The 18,056-nt window shown below is 41.4% G+C and overlaps 1 protein-coding gene across 8 annotated transcripts in view; it reads left to right on the forward strand.

Annotated features, from left to right (window-relative positions):
* LOC140196681 (limbin-like) overlaps positions 1-18,056 on the forward strand; it is a 239,638-nt gene that overhangs the window by 101,279 nt on the left and 120,303 nt on the right. For all 8 annotated transcript variants that reach the window (XR_011885776.1, XM_072256298.1, XM_072256292.1 and 5 more), the window contains exon 13: positions 14,590-14,749. Coding sequence is in view for 7 of the 8 variants with exons in the window: in XM_072256298.1 (XP_072112399.1) it covers positions 14,590-14,749 (160 nt within the window). In the remaining variant the exon portion in view is untranslated. The remainder of the gene's footprint in view (positions 1-14,589; positions 14,750-18,056) is intronic.

Here is an 18,056-nt window from a genome sequence, read left to right on the forward strand (position 1 = left end):
CTTCCTAACTGCGCTCCGTTCCGCCAGTTCCTTAGTCTCTGTTGTATCTGTTTTGTCAATCATCCTTTTCATAGAGGTACCTTCCTTCTTTCTGGACCAAGATTTTCCCTCAAAGCATGGCGTGATCCATTTTTTGATTTCATTACATGTAGTTCCTGCACCACTTCTCCTGACACCCCCTACTCCCATTTGCAGACAAACTAAGAATACATTACCCCTTTTCCTCATATTGCAGCCCACCAACTCAAAGAATCATCCTTTCCAATTTTTGATACCTAGAGTTTCCACTTGCCAGACACAACTAGGACTTGGTATTCACGACTGGGCCTCTTCTGCATTGGAGAAACCAAACACTGATTGGGTGAAGGCTTTGTAAAACTGCTGAGTTCAGTTGGTAGGAGTCCTCTGGGCTTCCAGTTACCTATGCTTTAATGCTCTATCCTATACTCACTTTGATGCATCCGTCTGTGGTCTTCTCCACTGTTTTAATGAGACCCAACTTAAACCTGAACAGCAATCTTCTGTTTTCCATTAGGGCATGTCTTTGAAATATGTATCGAGTCCAGCAAATTAAGGTAAGGCACTTCTTGCATCAGATGTGCCTAGTTCTGCTGTAGCTTATTCATCAGTCCTGATGAAGGGTCTCAGCCAAAAATGTTGATTCTTTCCCATCCATGCTGCCTGGCCTGCTGAGTTTCTCCAGCGTTTTGTGCGTGCTGCTTAATTCAGTATTCATTTTCTCTGTTATAGCTTATTCTGTTTTCAGCATTTCCTGCAATGCTGTATTTCACAGCTTTTACATGTTTCTTTGTTTTGTCTGTAAGTATCAACTGGCTCTCCAGACAACTTCATCCACATGTGAACATTTCATCCAAGCCCTCATCAATTGAGATATACTTTCAGCATATCCCTCCCCCTCTTTGTAATGTATCTAATTTGGTTTTTTTTTCTCTTTCCCGGTTCTGATGATGAATCTCTTCACACATGGCTAACCCGCTGAGTGGTTTCCAGTGCTTTCTGATTTCTGTGGCAGGGCATAGGGATCAGGTTTGCAGTGACTATGTTGTCGATGGTGGCTGTATGGTTGAGCTAGCAGGGGTGTTTGTCATGATCTGCATAAATCGAAATACTCTTTTTTTTCTCTCTTCCATTCTTGTTATTTTTCTGAATCCTAAAGGGCAGCATTTCCAATCTTCTTTGGGGATTCTGTGACCTGCTATCTGTTGTGATCCTCTGGCAAAGCACCCTGCATAGATAATACACCTAACACTGGAAACTAAGTTCTATTATAATGGGGGCAATTATGTTTTAGGAATTAATAGGCATTCATTCCTTCAAGCTTTGACAAAGTGACATCATCTGAAAACATTTCACCATTAACCCCTTCTGATATCTATAATTCTATAATTCATGTAATTAGCAACATCAAAAAAGCCTTTCAGAAGATGTAATTTTAATTTGTAAACGATGAACAAAATAATAATCTGGAATACAGATGCAAATATAAATAACAATTCAACCATCAAAGGAGGAAGTTAGAGTGTTACTTTTGCTATATATGTATTGCTTAAGGGAAGATAGCATTTGATATTAAACATATGCTTAATGGAATTGCTGCCATGTTGCATTTCCATTATGGGTTTAGCAGTATGATAATTGCTTACAGTTATTGAACTAAGTCACCAAGCAAAACAATCACTAGAAAGTAACTTACATTTTCTTTAAAGAGATTGCTGTCCTTTGATATTGGAAATAATTTCCAGTGAACAATTTTTCTTTCTGATAATGAATTTCAGGAAAAGTAATTTAAAGATTATTTTAATGAAATATCAACATGAATAAATATTTTCTGATATTACACTAAATTAAGATTCTATGATTGGAACAAAATGTGCAATTGTGAGAAATTTTTAACCAACGTAAGCCAAAGTTCATACTGTATATGTCAACACGTATGACCCTGAGATTCATTTTCTTGCGGGCATTCACAATAAATACAAAGAAACACAATAAAATCAATGACAAATTGCAAAGTCAAAGTAAGTATTTTTTATCAAAGTACATGTAGGTCACCGTATACAACCTGCGACTCATTTTCTCATGGGATACTTAATAAATAAAATAACCATAATAGAATCAATGTACTACCGCACTAACAGTGGATAACCAGTGTCCAAAAGACAACAAACTGTGCAAATGCAAAAATAAAGAAATCAAATAAATAAATAAACAATAAATATTGAGAACCTGAGAAGAGTCACTTTGCATGTGAGATGGCTTTCTGGAGGTGGTATCTGGACCTCTTTTTGCCAGACTTAAATGCCACTGATTGGGCCCTCAGCAGATTGCGGAAGACACCCATCCACGACTGACTTTATAAAGTCCGTGACAACCCTAGTGTACTTGTTGAGATCCTCTGATGAGTCATTGAACGTGGCCCAGTTCACCAACTTGAAGTAATCCTGTAGCTGTCGTCTGCCTCCCCTGACTCCCTCTTTCTTACCTTACCTCTGGAGTCTTGCTTTTTAGCATGTACCTGTATGCATTTAGGAGGAAAACAGCCAGGTGATCACAATTCCCGAAATGTGGTCTAGGTATTCAACAGTGGGCATTCCTGATAGTAGTTTAACAGTGGTCAAGTGTGTTGAGACCCCTGGGGCTGCAGGTGACATGTTGATGATAACTGGGCAGAGATTTCTTCAAGTAATCTTGATTGAAGTACCTGGCAATAAGTACCAGTGCTCGCCTAACATCTGCCTTTGGCAGTATGTAAACTGCAGTCAGGTTCACAGAGAACACGGTAAGTGGAACAGACAGCACTTAATCAATAAACTATATTCAAAAGCAGTAAGTCACCAGTTTAGAAGAATGCCAGTTAAAGCTTAAAAAAGAATTAAGGACTGTACACCGATTACTTTGTATGAGGTAATGATTGTATGGCAAAGAAGTAAAGTGAGGTTGTATTCACATATTGTGTACATAGCGCAACCCTGGTCGAAAGTTGGGTATTTTACAGTGAGTGACCCACTTCTTGATTTCATTTAGCTTCGTGATAGCCTACAAGGCACAAGGCACATCCTCATCAGCTTGTTGAAGTCAAAGCACAGCAGACATTCAGTAAAATTGCTGACTGCAATACCCACAAATTACAGAGTTGTGTATTAATTAATTTCTTGTTGACGTATTTTCTGCTTACTGTGAACTCCACTCAATTACTAATGTGGCCTTTCCCCTCCTTTGTCAGGGACTTTGGCTGAACTAAATGATGCACAGCCCTAACCCCGTGCTTTGACCCGTAATGTGAACTGCATGCTTCCTTTCCTCTTCAGGTTCACTGTTTCCAAGCGAGCTCATTGTTATTTTAGTACTACTGCAGTATGTGCCAAACTGGTCAAAAGCAATAATTCAATAAAGCCTTCCTCATCACCCCTCAATATATCATTAGTGACTGTTATATCTAACCTTGTAATCTTGATGTATGAAAACTGCTTCATGCTGCAGTCTTCTATAAACATTTCATTGTATGGTTTACATCAAAATTGCTTCTAAATTAAATATTTTTCATACAGGATTCAGTAAAGTGATACAATACACATTGTAAGCACTCCAAATAATAAACCCTGGTAATTTTTTTTCAAGGTAATGGTCTGGAAATAGTCTAATTTAGAACATCAGCTTTAGATGTATAGTAACTTCAAGTCAATGGTTTTCTGTTTCTGTGTATACTGACTTCAGAGATGAAGGTCAAGACAATGCGGGCTTCTGTGTGTCAAAGCTAACTTGTTTCCCTTTCATAGGTATGTGGACAACTTACATAATAGCTGCTTGCATCCTGTTTGGTCTAGGACGGACTGGTTTCTTGTTGCAGTACTTGTCTGTGGATTCTGTAGGAGCTTGCAAGAAAACAGAAGCTCTTTTGGTTGCACTACAGACTTCAGGAAAATGAAATGACCTCAAATGGCCTTCTATTGTCAGCTGGCTAAGCTTTCTAATCCCTTGTATTTCTCTCGGCATTTAGAGTATTCGGTAGCTTCCTCTTTGATTACTTTTCCTAATTTGCCTTGACAGATCTTTTTCAAATTTTGTTTGATAATGCAGTGACAAAGTGTCTTGAGGTGTTTCAAAGCACAAAGGATGCAACTAAATGATAGTTGTTGCCGCTGCTACAATGGTGTTGTAATGCCAAAGTTGATGAATTTCCAAGCATTCTTAAAGATGGGACCAGTCACCTGACAAATGTGCATCTGCATATCAGTCGAATTACTGCTGATGAGAATTTCCAATGCTGTGATTGGTTGGCTCATGCTATAAAAGGTCAATTAAAATTGCCTTCTCAGCTACCGAGACAGCAGCACACACCATTGAAGTGCATTTAGTACATTTATGCTCTGTGGTCTTATAATGAAATATGGCTTAGAAAATCACAAAGGATTGTAATATCCTTGAATGACAAAGGTTACCTGTATATTAGAATCTACCTTTCTAGCAGAATCACTTACCTTCAGATGCAGCTTTATGACCCACTGTGTAGGCCATTCCTTTGCCTTTGCAAAAGCTACCTGACCCGTTCAGTTGCAGGTTACAGTCTCATGTGATAGATATTCACTGGCTGATTGGCCAGATCTTGCTTATGAACAAGTATGGTGGCAGGAATATTTACTAGTGTAAGAGCATCCGTAGCGCATCTTTCTCCGCAACTTCCACCATCTTCAACGGGACCGTTCCACCAAACACATCTGTACTCACCCCCACTACTCGCTGCTTTTCTCAGGGATCACTCCTTTTGTGATTCCTTTGTTCATTTGTCCCTCCCCACTAATTTCCCTCCTGTCACTTATCCTTGGAAGTGGCTGAAGTGCTATACCTACCAATTCACCTCCTCCCTCTGTAATGTTGAGTGAGGTTAGCGGATCCAGCAAGTGAGACAGAAAGCACTCTCTTTGAATAGGTATATTAATCATTTATTTACAAATAGTAAAAATTCAACCAAAGATTCATGTTCCCAAGTTACAGAAACTACAAAGCTGAATATTCAACAAACATACTAAGTCAAAAGCACTCACAGAGCATACCTTCCCAGTGGTCATGTGTGCTGCTTACCTGAAAGACAAAGGAAGAGAGCGAACCTCCCACACGTGCTCTCTATATACCCAGGATACTTGAAATTGGACACCAGGCAGCTAACCAATGGGTAAAGCAGCTGCAGTTTCTAAACTAACCAATCACGACAAAGCAACTTCCGACAATTAGAATAAGGCATCATCACCTCCATTCAGAGCCCCAAACAATCCTTCCAGGTGAGGTTGCACTTCACCTGTGAATCTGTTGGGGTTGTCTACTGCATCCGGTACTTCCAATGCGACCTCCTCTATGTTGGCGAGACCCAACATAGATTGGGGGTCTGCTTCGTTGACCACCTCCACTCCATCTTCCAAAAGCAAAATTCCTCAATGGCCATCCACCTTAATTCATATCTCCTTTTCTGTCCTGACATGTTTGTCAGTGGCCTCCTCTTTTGCCACGATGAGCCAACTCTCAGGTTGGAGGAGCAGCACCTCATACTCTGTCTAGGTAGCCTTCAAAACGATATCATAAACATCAATTTCTCCAAGTCCCAGTATTTGTTTCCCTCTCCTTTCTCTCTTAAATTCCCCACTCTTGCCTTTCACCTCTTCTTCTCACCTGCCTATCACCGTCCACTGGTGTCCTTCCTCCTTTCCTTTCTCCCATGGTCCACTCTCCTCTCCTGTTAGATTCCTTCTTCTCCAGCCTTTTACCTTTTCCACCTATCACTTCCTAGCTTCTTACTTCAACCCCCTTCTGCACCCACCTAGCTTTACCCATCATCTTCTAAGTTATCCTCTTTCCTGTCCCCCGCAACTTTTTATTCCGGCATCTTCCCCCTTTCTTTTCAGTCCTGAAGAGGGGCCTCAGCCAAAAATGTCAACTGTGTATTCATTTCCATAAATGCTGCCTGAACTGCTGAGTTCCTCCATCATTTTTTATGTGTTTTATCCCTAGCAATCCCTGTTTGAACAGTTCAGCCTAGAGTAGGTAGAATAGTTTAACAAAAATCTCTCTTCAGAGTAGATGCAACAAAGGCAATTTTTTTTAGCAAATTTGTTCAGTTAGCACAAATGAGAATCCTGGGAAATGCAGGAATAGATGAGAAAGGGATTGATTATATTCCCAAAAGATACTCAAGCTTGGGTCATGTAGAAATGCAAAATTTCAAACCAGAACTAATGAAACTCTAACTCACCTAGGTGCAATTTAGTAGAGTTATGATGGGTTACAGATAATCAGCTCAACTCCCCAGGCAGATTCCGATAATTATGTGTTTTACTGGGACTGTGCATCGCTGAAGCATTTACTCTGAGGTTAGGTGCTGAAGGCTGGAATCTCCAAGTCTTGAGAAACTTAACAGCCAAAAGGAGGACTGGTAGGTGGCCTTTCAGTGCTGATTGTGTGCCAAGTGAAATGGGAGAGCTTTTTGTCTGGTTGTACAAACAGCCCTTAAAACCCTTCCCTTCTGGAGCTCTTCTGATATCATGCAGGTCCCACTTGCTATCTCTATATGCCTCTGTGAACTTATCTTCTCTTTCTCCCTCTGATCACTCGGACACCATATGACCTCATCCATTCCCTACATTCCTTCCTTGTTGTGGTCATAAGATCATAAATATAGGAGCAGAATTAGGCCATTTGGTCCATCAAGTCTGCTCCACCACTTCATCATGGCTGATCTAATTTTCCTCTCAGCCCCAATCTCCTGTCTTCTCCTCATAACCTTTCATACCCTAACTATTCAAGAATCTATCAACCTCTGCCTTAAATATACATAAACTTTTGGCTTCCACAGCTGCCTGTGGCAAAGAATTCCACAGTTCCACCACTCTCTGGCTAAAGAAATTCTGCCTCGTTCTCGTTCTAAAAGGATGCTCCTCTGCTCTGAGGCTATGACCTCTGGTCTTAGACTCTCCCACCATGGGAAACATTCTCTCCACATTCACTTCATCAAGGCCTTTTATGATTCAGTAGGCTTCAAAGAGGTCACCCCTCATTCTTCTGAATTCTAGTGAATACAGGCCCAGAGCCATCAAATGCTCTTCATGTGACAAGTCATTCAATCCTGGAATCATTTTTGTGAACCTCCTGTGAACCCTCTCCAGTTTCAACACATCCCTTCTTAAATAAAGGGCCCAAAACTGCACACAATACTCCAAGTGGGGCCTCACCAGTGCTTTATAAAATCTCAGCATTGTATCCTTGCTTTTATATTTTAGTTCTCTTGAAATGAATTGTAACATTGCAATTGCTTTCCTCACCACAGACCCAACCTGCAAATTAACTTTTAGGGAATCCTGCACAAGGACTCCCAAGTCTCTTTGCACCTCACTGTTTTGTATTTTCTCTCCATTTAGAAAATAGTCAACACTTTCATTTCTTCGACCAAAGTGCATGACCATTACACTTTCCAACACTGTATTCCATCTGTCATTTCTTTGCCCATTCTCCTAATCTGTCTAAGTCCTTCTGTAGCCTCTCTACTTCCTCAAAACTACCTGCCCCTCCACCTGTCTTCATATCGTCTGCAAACTTTGCAACAAAACCATCAATTCCATCATCCAAATCATTGACATATAACGTAAAAATAATCGGTCCCAACCAATGAGTTGCCTTCTGTTGGTTTTTAAAAGCTTCCCAATTCTCTAACTTCCCACTATTTTTGCTCTATTATATGCCCTGTCTTTGAATTTTATGTCAGTTTTGACTTCTCTTGTTAGCCATGATTGTGTCACCTTGCCTTTAGAAAACTTCTTCCTCTTTGGCATCTCTGTCTTCTGAATTGCTTCCAGAAATTCAAGCCTTTGCTGCTCTGCCTCATCCCTGCCAGTGTTCTTTTCCAATCAGTTTTGGCCAGCTCCTCTCTCATGCCTCTGTAATTCCCTTTACTCATCTGTAATACTGATACATCTAACTTTAGCTTCTCAAATTTCAGGGTGAATTGGATCATTTTATGATTATCTGTCCTTTAGGGTTCTTTTATCTTAAGCTATTTAAACAATTATGGTGCATTGCACAACACCCAATCCAAAATATCTGATCCCCTCGTGGGCTCGACCACAAACTGCTCTAAAATGCCATCTTGTAGGCACTTCAGAAATTCGCCCTCCTGTAATCCAGCACCAGTCTGATTTTACTACTGTTTGGGGGTCTATATACAACTCCCATCAGGGCCTTTTCACCTTTGCAGTTCCTTCGCACTCCCCACAATGATTCAGCACCTTCCGACCCTATGTCACCTCTTTCTAATGATTTGATTTCATTTATTACCAACAGAGCAATGCGGACTCCCCCGCCCCCACCAACCCAGCCTTCCGGCCTGTCATTTCAATATTATGTGTACCCTTGGATATTAAGTTCCCGGTTATAATCTTCTTTTAGCCATGATTCAGTGATACCTACAACATCATACCTGCCAATCTACAACTGTGCTGCAAGATTATCTACCTTATTCTGTATACTACGCACATTCAAATATAACACCCTCAGTCTTGTAGTCACTGTTTTTGCTTGTGTCAACCTTTTACCTTGCAACTCATCCTGTTGACTACAATTTTGCCCTATCAACATCCTCTCCTCACTGCACATTGCCTCTGTTTATAAACCAGCTACCCATCTTCAGCACTATTATCCGCCTTTCCTATGATACCCCTTCCATGGAAATATACGCAGCCAGCTCAGGATACTAATCGCCCTATGCTCAACCTTTTGATTCGTAACTTTGTTTGAGATCATACTAACATCTGCCTCCACAACCTTTTCACTAACTCTTCTGGTACTCTGCTTCCCATCCCCCTGCAACTCTAGTTTAAACCCCACCACGCAGCATGAACGAGCCTTCCTGCGAGGATGTTAGTCCCTCTCCAGTTTAAGTGCAAGCCACTTCTGTGCAGGTCCCACCTTCCCTGGAAAAGAGACCAATGATCCAAAGCTCTTCTGCCCTCCCTCCTGTACCAACTCCTTAGCCATGTATGAAACTGGCTTCTAGTTCTGGCCTCACTAGCATGTGGCACAGGTAGCAATCCTGAGATCACAACCCTGGAAGTCCTGCCCTATAAATTAGCACCTAACTCACTGAAATCCCTGTGCAGAACCTTGTCATTCATCTTATCCATATTATTGGTACCTACATGGACCACAGCGTCTGGCTGTTCACCCTCCCACTTAAGAATGCTGAGGACTCGATCTGAGCTATCCTGGACCCTGGGACCTGGGAGGCAACATAACATCCAGGAATCTTGTTCTCGCCCACAGAACCTTCTGGCCGTTCCACCAACTAACAAATCCCCTATCACCACAGCATGCCTCTTCTCCCTCCTTCCCTTCTGAGTCACACAGGCAGACTCAGTGCCAGAGACCTGACCACAGTGACTTTTCTCTGTTAGGTCATCCCCTCCAACGGTATCCAAAGTGGTATACCTGTTGTTGAGGGGGATGGGCACTGGGGTACTCTGCACTGGCTCCTTAACCCCTTTGCCCTTCCTGACTGTCACCCATTTTCATGTGTCCTGCACCTTGGTCCTATCTCAATATATCCTATCTATCACCCCCTCAGCCATCTGAATAATCCGGAGTTCATCCAGTTCCAGCTGCAACTTCTTAACAGAAACTGCAGCAGGATGCACTTATTGCAGTTGTAGTCATCAGGGACACCGGTGGTCTCCCTGCCTTTCCACATTCCGTAAGAGGAGCATTCGACTATCCTACTATCATCCCTACACTCCTACTGAGCAGATATAAAGAAAGGAGAGAAAAAAAAATCTTGAGTTTTTCTTTCCTTTGCTTTCTCTGACTGAAACCTCGAAGAGCTAAAGCCTCAAGATCACCTCTGACTCTGTCCATTCAGATGACGGCCACTGCGTTTGCCCCTGCCTTCCTTTAATTTGCTCTTGCTAATCAATCCCAGATGGTGATTGGTCACTGGTCTAAGCTCTTTATTGCTGTCACAACCCATTGCTGCCTTTTGTACTTGGGCAGTGGACCTGATTTATGTCCCTTTCTCTCAAAACTTTCGGTGTCCACTGGTCAATCTCTGGCCTGATACATTGAGTCTTTTCCTGTTGATGGCTCAGCATGGCACCAGTAAAATCTCACTTTCTGTTCATTTTCTGTCTCTTCAGTTTAACTGGCATTCTTAATCTCCATAGGAATTGAAATTGAAATGAAATGCACAGGAATAGCATTCAGGCTCCAGACTTTCCTGGCCTAAAGAAAGACTGCAATTTACAATGGACTGTGGAATGATTTGGTGCCATTTGAAAGTGTTTGCATATATAATTTGTTTTGCAAATTGTTTCATTTCATAATAGTTGCCACCGCTTTATGTGCAAAAATAATAAGCCAACATCCTTCAGGATATATTTATCAGATTTCATTGGAAATTTTAAACCTGTCAGTTCAAAAATTTATGGGGTGCATTTAAAAATTCTATTTGAATTCAAAGGGAAGTAGTTTAGTGTCTGAACATCAATGTGTTGAAATGGAGTAGGTGTTCGTGCCAGTGGGGTACCAGTTAAATGACTTGCATTTTTTGTACTTGAGGAATATACTGGAGAACTTTAATCAAAGGAGGGAATTAGGCAAAAGGAAAGGCATTAAATGTGAACTGCAGGCAAGAAGCACATAACAAACCAGAACACAACTACTCATTGAGTATTTGATGTCTGCTGTGCACATCTGCTGTTATAAAGCTTTAATCTAGCAGAACATGAAAGGATGATTAATAGGCAATGAAATCAATGTGTTTGGAAGCGTGCACCAAACATTAAACCTACTTTGTTGTATTTTCTCAACAAGTAATTCCTGAACCTCAAGTTTATGGCAACAAATGCATTTTTTCTCCTTTTTTGTCACATGTTGATGCATACATTCACTATTCAGTGCCCTAGAGTTATGTTATTTCAGTTTAAGGATTTTAAGAATAAAGATCTTTAAAGACAAGTGACCAGAAATATGTGTAAGTGCAGAAGGGAAATGCATTCTGCTTATTTTTTTAAAATAATGTGAACCCCTCTATACTCAACATCTTACTGAGCAGTGTTGCGGAAATTCCTAGCGTTCTGAAGTGCGAGTACACAGGCGGTGTCAAAAAAACTTGGACTAGAAGACATATTGCCATGTTCCAGACTAAATTATAACCAATCGTCTTTACAGAAATGAGTTGTGCTGTTTAAATATTGGTTGCCAAGGGATGAAAATTGAAACTTTATTTTTATGCTGATGATTTGTTGATTGCTGAATTTCAGGACCTTTTGAATAAGCTGTTTTTTAAATCAAGAAACTGAGTAGCAGTGCACAAAAAAGATCATTTGTTTCTATAGCAGGCAGTTATCAAAATGTCAAGTGTTGCCATCAGAACAGATAATTAATGAAAGTTAAATGTCAAATTGTTGGTTATTCTTGTGTCATTTACATCTGGTATTATCATACTAATTAATTTAATTAATAACAGCTCAAAAATGGTTGTCAACATTGTGCCTTCCCCTCCTGACCCTGATCCGTGAACACAGTTCCTATTATCTGGGATGTTTTTCCCATGAAGGTTTTTGGTGGTGTTGAGCTGGGAAGACAGTCCAATCTTCAGCTCCAACTCCTGTGTGTCAGACAGCCCTTCAGTGAGGTAACACTGTTACCTCAGAGAAGGATGGGTGTTTGGAAAAACTTGCATAATTCCTTTTGACTCTGCCTTGTTTTCTGAGCACCTTTGAGGATGGACAACTTCTTGACATCTTCCTTGGTAGTTTCCCACCAGTGAATTGGAGATTCATAGAGGGGCTTCATGGTTCTCCAACCTCTGTAATCCTTCCTTAGTTCCACGATGTTCTCTGGAGTCTGCAGCTAACTCACAAGAATCCATTGGGAGTTAAAGGGCAGGTGACTATATGTTTAAAAACAAGATAATTTTAAAGAAGGCTTAAATTAGAAAGACAGAGATCTTACAAAGGATTTTCTGTGTCAGAACCAAGGCAGCTGAAGGCCTAGCTATCTATGGAGGGGTTGTGAAGGAAACCGTGGATGGACAGGATCCCAGAATTGTGGAATTCATCACAGTTCCCATGGGTTATAAACCTAGAAGGGATTTGGGAGTTAGAAAGGGCAAATAGTGTGCTTTAGTAACACACAAGCCATACAAGATGCATGGGGTATCTATTTATTGTAATAAGAGGTCATCATGATGAGAATATTTGCTTCCAGGTTACGGTCCTATTTTCTTACTTTTTATATCCTCAGTGGCCATCAAACGCTGTCACATCAGACCTACATTGTGCAACATAACTTTGGTCCAGAGGGGAGCTTTAACAAAACATAAAAGTAGAGTTCTAGACTTTGGCAACATTCCTTTTCCCCAGCCGGTGGAAGTGTGTAATGTGCCTGGCACGTAAATGCAATTAGTTCTTAATTAGTGTATGCATATTATATGAGAACTGGCTTTATAACAAATGAGTCTCATTTAATTTGAATCTCTTACTATTTATTTATTTATTTTAATTTCACTGTGCCCTGTTATGACATCAAATCCCTGAGAGAACTGATCTGCCTTCATCAATGGGATAATTTAAACATCCAAATATTTGTTCTGCAGTATAGTCTGTCCTTTGATTGCGCCTTGGGATTGAGGAGGCTTTGTTTCCTTGCTGGTCTTGTGGTTTGTGAGGTGACTGATGAGACTGTGAAGGAACTGCAGGCTGTTCCACTGGAAGTGATTAACAGGACAGGTGGGTGAGTTGTTTGTGAGGTAGTTCACATCTTCCATTCCTCACACAGGACTTGAGGTCAGTACATGACCTCAAGGCTCCAATACTACCCAGGATGGCCCTGCTCCTCTTTGAGTGCTCATAGGCCACAGGATCCCAGGAGTCAGTGCGATGTTGCACTTCTTCAAAGGTCAAATGTAATGTCAGAGAAATGTATACAGTATACATCCTGAAATGCTTTTTCTTCGCAAAACATCCACGAAAACAGAGAAGTGCCCCAAAGAATGAGCGACAGTTAAACATGAGAACCCCAAAGTCCTCCCCAGCTCCCCCCTCCCACACATAAGCAGCAGTGAGCAACAATCCCCCTCCCTCCCCCACCCACCATTATTTATTCTTCATATAAATGTGGAACATATTGTTGGATCTTTTTTCTCTGTCTGCCTCGTAACCTCTCCTTACAATAGAGCTAAGAATAGAATGTCTGTGTAGGGTTTTGGGTAGCATGCAAGCAAACCAGTGGGTCCTTGACCAAGTCTAATTGGGGTCTCAGTGCAGGGAATTTTGGCCTGGGAACGGAAGCTAACATTAGGTTTGGAATTAGTAATGGTTTATTACTGTAACGTACCGTAATGCAGTGTTTAAAAAAAAAACTTTTGTGCTATGTGTCATCCAAATATGTTAAACATTGAGGTTGAAACAGAAAAATAGAATATAGTATAAAGTGTTGCAGTTGCAGAGAAGGTACAATGCATTGAGACAGGTAAAGTGCAAGGGCCGTGAGGAGATTGGGAGATGGAGATAATGTTTTAACGTGAGATAGAAATGGTCTTTGAGTCTGGTGATATGTATCGCAAATCTTGATAAGCCTTTCAGTAAATTTTTGGAATCTTGCAGAGTTAATATTGGTATTTTCCAGTGCCTTGATTCAGACTCAGATTCAGCTTTACTTATCACATGTGCGTGGAAACATACTGTGAAATGTGTCATTTGTGTAAACAACCAAGACACCTAAGGACATGCTGGGGCAGCCCGCATGTGTCACCACACATTCCGGACCAACTTGGTAGAACAACACAGAATACAACAAAACAGAACCCAACAAGCAACAAAGCAACAACAGGAAAACAGGCTTTTTCCCTCCCTTGCACTCTCCCTCCCTCACACCCACTCACACTCATGGGCAGTCTTCCAACTCTAGAACAGGCTTCTGGGCCTCCACTCTTCGGGTTTTGCCCATCGGGCTTTGACTTCCAGTCAATCATTAGTATTGACCCCCCCCCCCCACCCCCCAATCCCTGGACTAATCAGTGATGGAACTAATCAATGATCAGACTCCGGGCTCGCTGACTGACCGGACCTTATGTCTCCTCATGCCTCTTGCTCACACAGGAAGCATATTTGCTGTAAGTAGTCCAGGCTTCCGAAGCATATAGGAGGGCAGGGATAGCTGCTATCCAAGAGAGTTCGGAGGTCTTTAACTCCAAAAGCCCTTTCCCTAAGTCACCCTGGGACTCTATTGATGCATTGAAGGTGGTGTTGAAGTTTTACTAAAGTTTGATGCAATTGCTTAAAGTTGTTTTTTGTGCTATTACTCTTTTTATAACTTATTCTCAATACTGTAACAAAATATAAAAGAGTACAGAAGGCAGCAGTAAATAAAGAAAGAAATATGAGAAAGAGATATATTGCAAACCAGTGGATATGTCTTTTAGAAATATCACTATGTGTAAATGTTTCAACTTGTGGTAAAGTCTATGCCTTACTGTAGTCCAAATGATTTCACACAATTTCTAACAAAGTAAGTTGATTTTTATTTTCATTTTAGTGCTGGGTATTTGACAGAAGGTCAAGTGAAGTCACTGTTGGAGATGGTGCACCAAGAAATTCTGGTTGTGAAGCTCAGGCTGGATGAAGTCATGAATGAAGAGAAAAATCTAATGCACAGCAAGCTGGTCAGTGAGAGAAGGAAGCACATTGTCAGAAAAGTAAGTGGATTACAACTTTCCCCACTCCTGTTACTAATCCTATTTAAGTCAAACAGAATGTAACAGAATATCTGTAACAAAGGGAATTTGAGTTTAATTTATTGTAAAGGAAGAATCTGGTAATACACTTGCCTCTTTTGGTGTACTAAATAGGTTCTGCATAAAGTGCCAATTGGATAACCCACAAACATTTGGGAGATTGGGATAAACATGTTAGTAAAATTCTGAGGGAGTTTTTCACTCTGATTCATAAATAAGAGCCACATGTGGCTCCAGACTGAGCTGCCCATGGTGATGACAGCTGTTGCGTTACTGCCAGTACGATGCGTGTAATGGTGACTGGAGCCTGAAGGACCTTCCTCGACAGCAGCCAGGAAGCAGCTGCAGAAGCGACAACCATAGAGTCCAGGCGCAAGATGATAGGTGACTTTAGTCTGTCTGGCCATTCACCATGTGAAACACTTACATCATCAACACAAACTGAGCCCTTGACATTAGTTGTCACGCACTGCTTCGAGGTTCAACGTTGCCATTCTGACAAAGACTGCTGCTTTTACCTTTGATGCACATCATGCAGAAAACCTGAAGTAGCAAAGGAACACCAGGCAAAACTGTTCAAAGAGTGCTGGGCAACTGAAGCTAACCATGCAGTAGGGAGGGCAATAAAGATGAAACACTTCTATTTATGCCTCTTTGCTGATTTACTCTGGGGCTTGGTGAATTTTTTGAGACTTGTAAATGCAGGCTGAAGGTCACAGCTTTGATATCTAATTTCTGTTTGCTGTTGCAGAAGATTGCTATGCTCCGTTTGAGGTTAATAGATGCACAGCTGATGCCAGGCAATATCTATCATACACAGTTGGATGAATAGTGGCTCAAAGGTCCCGGGTCACTTTCCAAATAGTTGTCGATCAGCCCAGAAATGATTAGTTGAGTGGTAAATCATGCAGTATGCCTTTTATGTGCATTTACAAATGGTCCAATTTCCAGACATTGATGAATTTACCATGTGGCAAGCTCTGTGTTAATAACCAAGGGAACTGATAGTGAGCTGTATAGTCTTCAGCTACTCTGTTGGGAAGGTGGGTAGAGCAATGGCAGATGGAGGTTATTACTGATAAGTGCAAGGTGATTCACTTTGGGAGGACCACTGAGAAGGGGACATTCACAATGTATGGTGGGCTATTGAGGACAGTGGGATTTTGTTGTAAAAGTCCAAGGATCCCTAAATACAATGCCATAGATAAATAAGGTAGTAAAAAGACATGCAGAATACTTACCTCTGTTAACCAGCCATAGAATATAAGGGCAAGAAGGTTATGGTCCAAATTTATAAAAGATTCCTTAGGTCACAGATTGAGTATTGCTTACAGTTCTGGTCACCACACTATAGAAAGATCAATTTTGTACTAGAGGGGCTGGAAGAGCTCTACCAGGAATGCTCCGTTGTCTGGAATGTTTTGGTAGTGAGGAAAGATTGGATAGAGTGGGCTTCTTTTCCTTGGAGCAGACAGAGTGACGTAACAGAGGTGCAGAAAATAATGAAGGATATAGAGACTGTGGTTAAATTGTTCCTTGTAACGGAGATTTTAAAAAAGTAGAAGCAGAAGTTTTGGGGAAGGAGTAAGAGGTTTAGAGGGAATCTGAGAAAAAAAACATTTTTCACTCAGAGGATGATTGGAGTGGGTGGTGGAGGTAAGTACTCTGATAAAATTTAAATACCTTGGTGTTGTAGCTGTGGACCGAGACCTGGTTTTATTACTGGTTGATAGTTGATGATCAGCATGTATATGATGGGTCAAGGCCAATTTCTGTGCTTTGTGACCTGGTGAGAATGACTGTATTTCAATTCACCCTTTTGATTATGATTCTGAATGTCTAGATCAATACTATGGACCGTTGATTTCTTATCTATCTAACATTCACACCATTTATTTCCTTGTGCGGTTCTTGTGTGCAGAGCCCTTGTGGCTCTGGCTCAGTCATGCTCACCTGACCTGGAACAAATGTTGCCCATTTTATCTGCTGTGGGAGTCTTCTGCCATCTTCCTGATAGTAGTTCACCTTCCACCTCAGGCCAATGTCAGGCAGGCACTGGAGAGGTTGGGTACTATAATCAGCAGGAGCAAAGCAGCGTACCCTGATACCTTCCCTGTCATTGAGGGGGATTTCAACCAGGCCAGCTTGAAGAAGCCTCTGAACAACCTCCACAATTTGCCACACTTTGAAAAGTCCAATCACCTGGCTGTACTTCTGCTCATAGTGTATAGGCAGAGTCTAGCGACCGCAGCACCAGTGGTGAGGACCAAGAAGGTATGGTCAAGGGAGGGGAGCAGCACTTACAGCACTGTTTTGAGTCAGTCGACTGGGCAGTATTCAGGTGTTCATCTTCAAGTCTGAATGAAAATGCCACAGTTGTCATTGACTTCATTAAGACTAGTGTGGATGAGTGTGTGCCTTTAAGAATATGCCGGACATACCAAAACCAAAAGCTGTGGGTGAAGCAGGAGACTCGTTGTCTGCTGAGGGCTAGATCTGTGGCATTCAAGACCAGTGATCCAGAACTATACAAGATGTCCAAGTATGACCTACAAAACACTATTTTAAGAGCAGAAAAGCAATTCCAATTGAGGTTAGAGATGGAATCAGATGCAAGTCACCTCGAGCAGTGGTTGCAGCCCATACTTCCAAAGGCAGTGATGCTTCATTCAGATATGTGCTCAAAGTCTTTAATGCACACTTTGAAATGGAGAATAAAACCTGTGCGAATCCCTGCATCATCTGATCAGAATCAGAATCAGGTTTATTATCACCAGTACGTGACATGAAATTTGTTAACTTAGCAGCAGCAGTTAACAGTCACAAGGACTTAGCAGACCCTGTGATCATTGTCTTGGAGGCTAACACCAGAACATCATTTAAGAGGGTGAACCCTTGCAAAGCCACAGATCTTGATGCTGTACCTGGTAGGGTTCTGAAGATCTGTGTCAAACAACTAGTGGGAATGTTCAAGGATATAAGAACATAAGAAATAGGAGCAAGAGTAGGCCATCTGGCCTGTGGAGCCTCGTCCACCATTCAATAAGATCATGGTTGATCTGACCATGGACTCATCTCCACCTGCCTCCCTTTTCCCCATAACCCTTAATTCCCCTAATATGCAAAAATCTATCCAACCTTGTCTTAAGTATATTTACTGAGATGGCCTCCACTGCCTCATTGGGCAGAGAATTCCATAGATTCACCACTCTTTGGGAAAAACAGTTCCTCCTCAGCTCCGTCGAATCTTGAGCCTATGTCCCCTAGT

The sequence above is a fragment of the Mobula birostris genome, chromosome 4, assembly GCF_030028105.1.
Source record: "Mobula birostris isolate sMobBir1 chromosome 4, sMobBir1.hap1, whole genome shotgun sequence".
NCBI lineage: Eukaryota > Metazoa > Chordata > Chondrichthyes > Myliobatiformes > Myliobatidae > Mobula > Mobula birostris.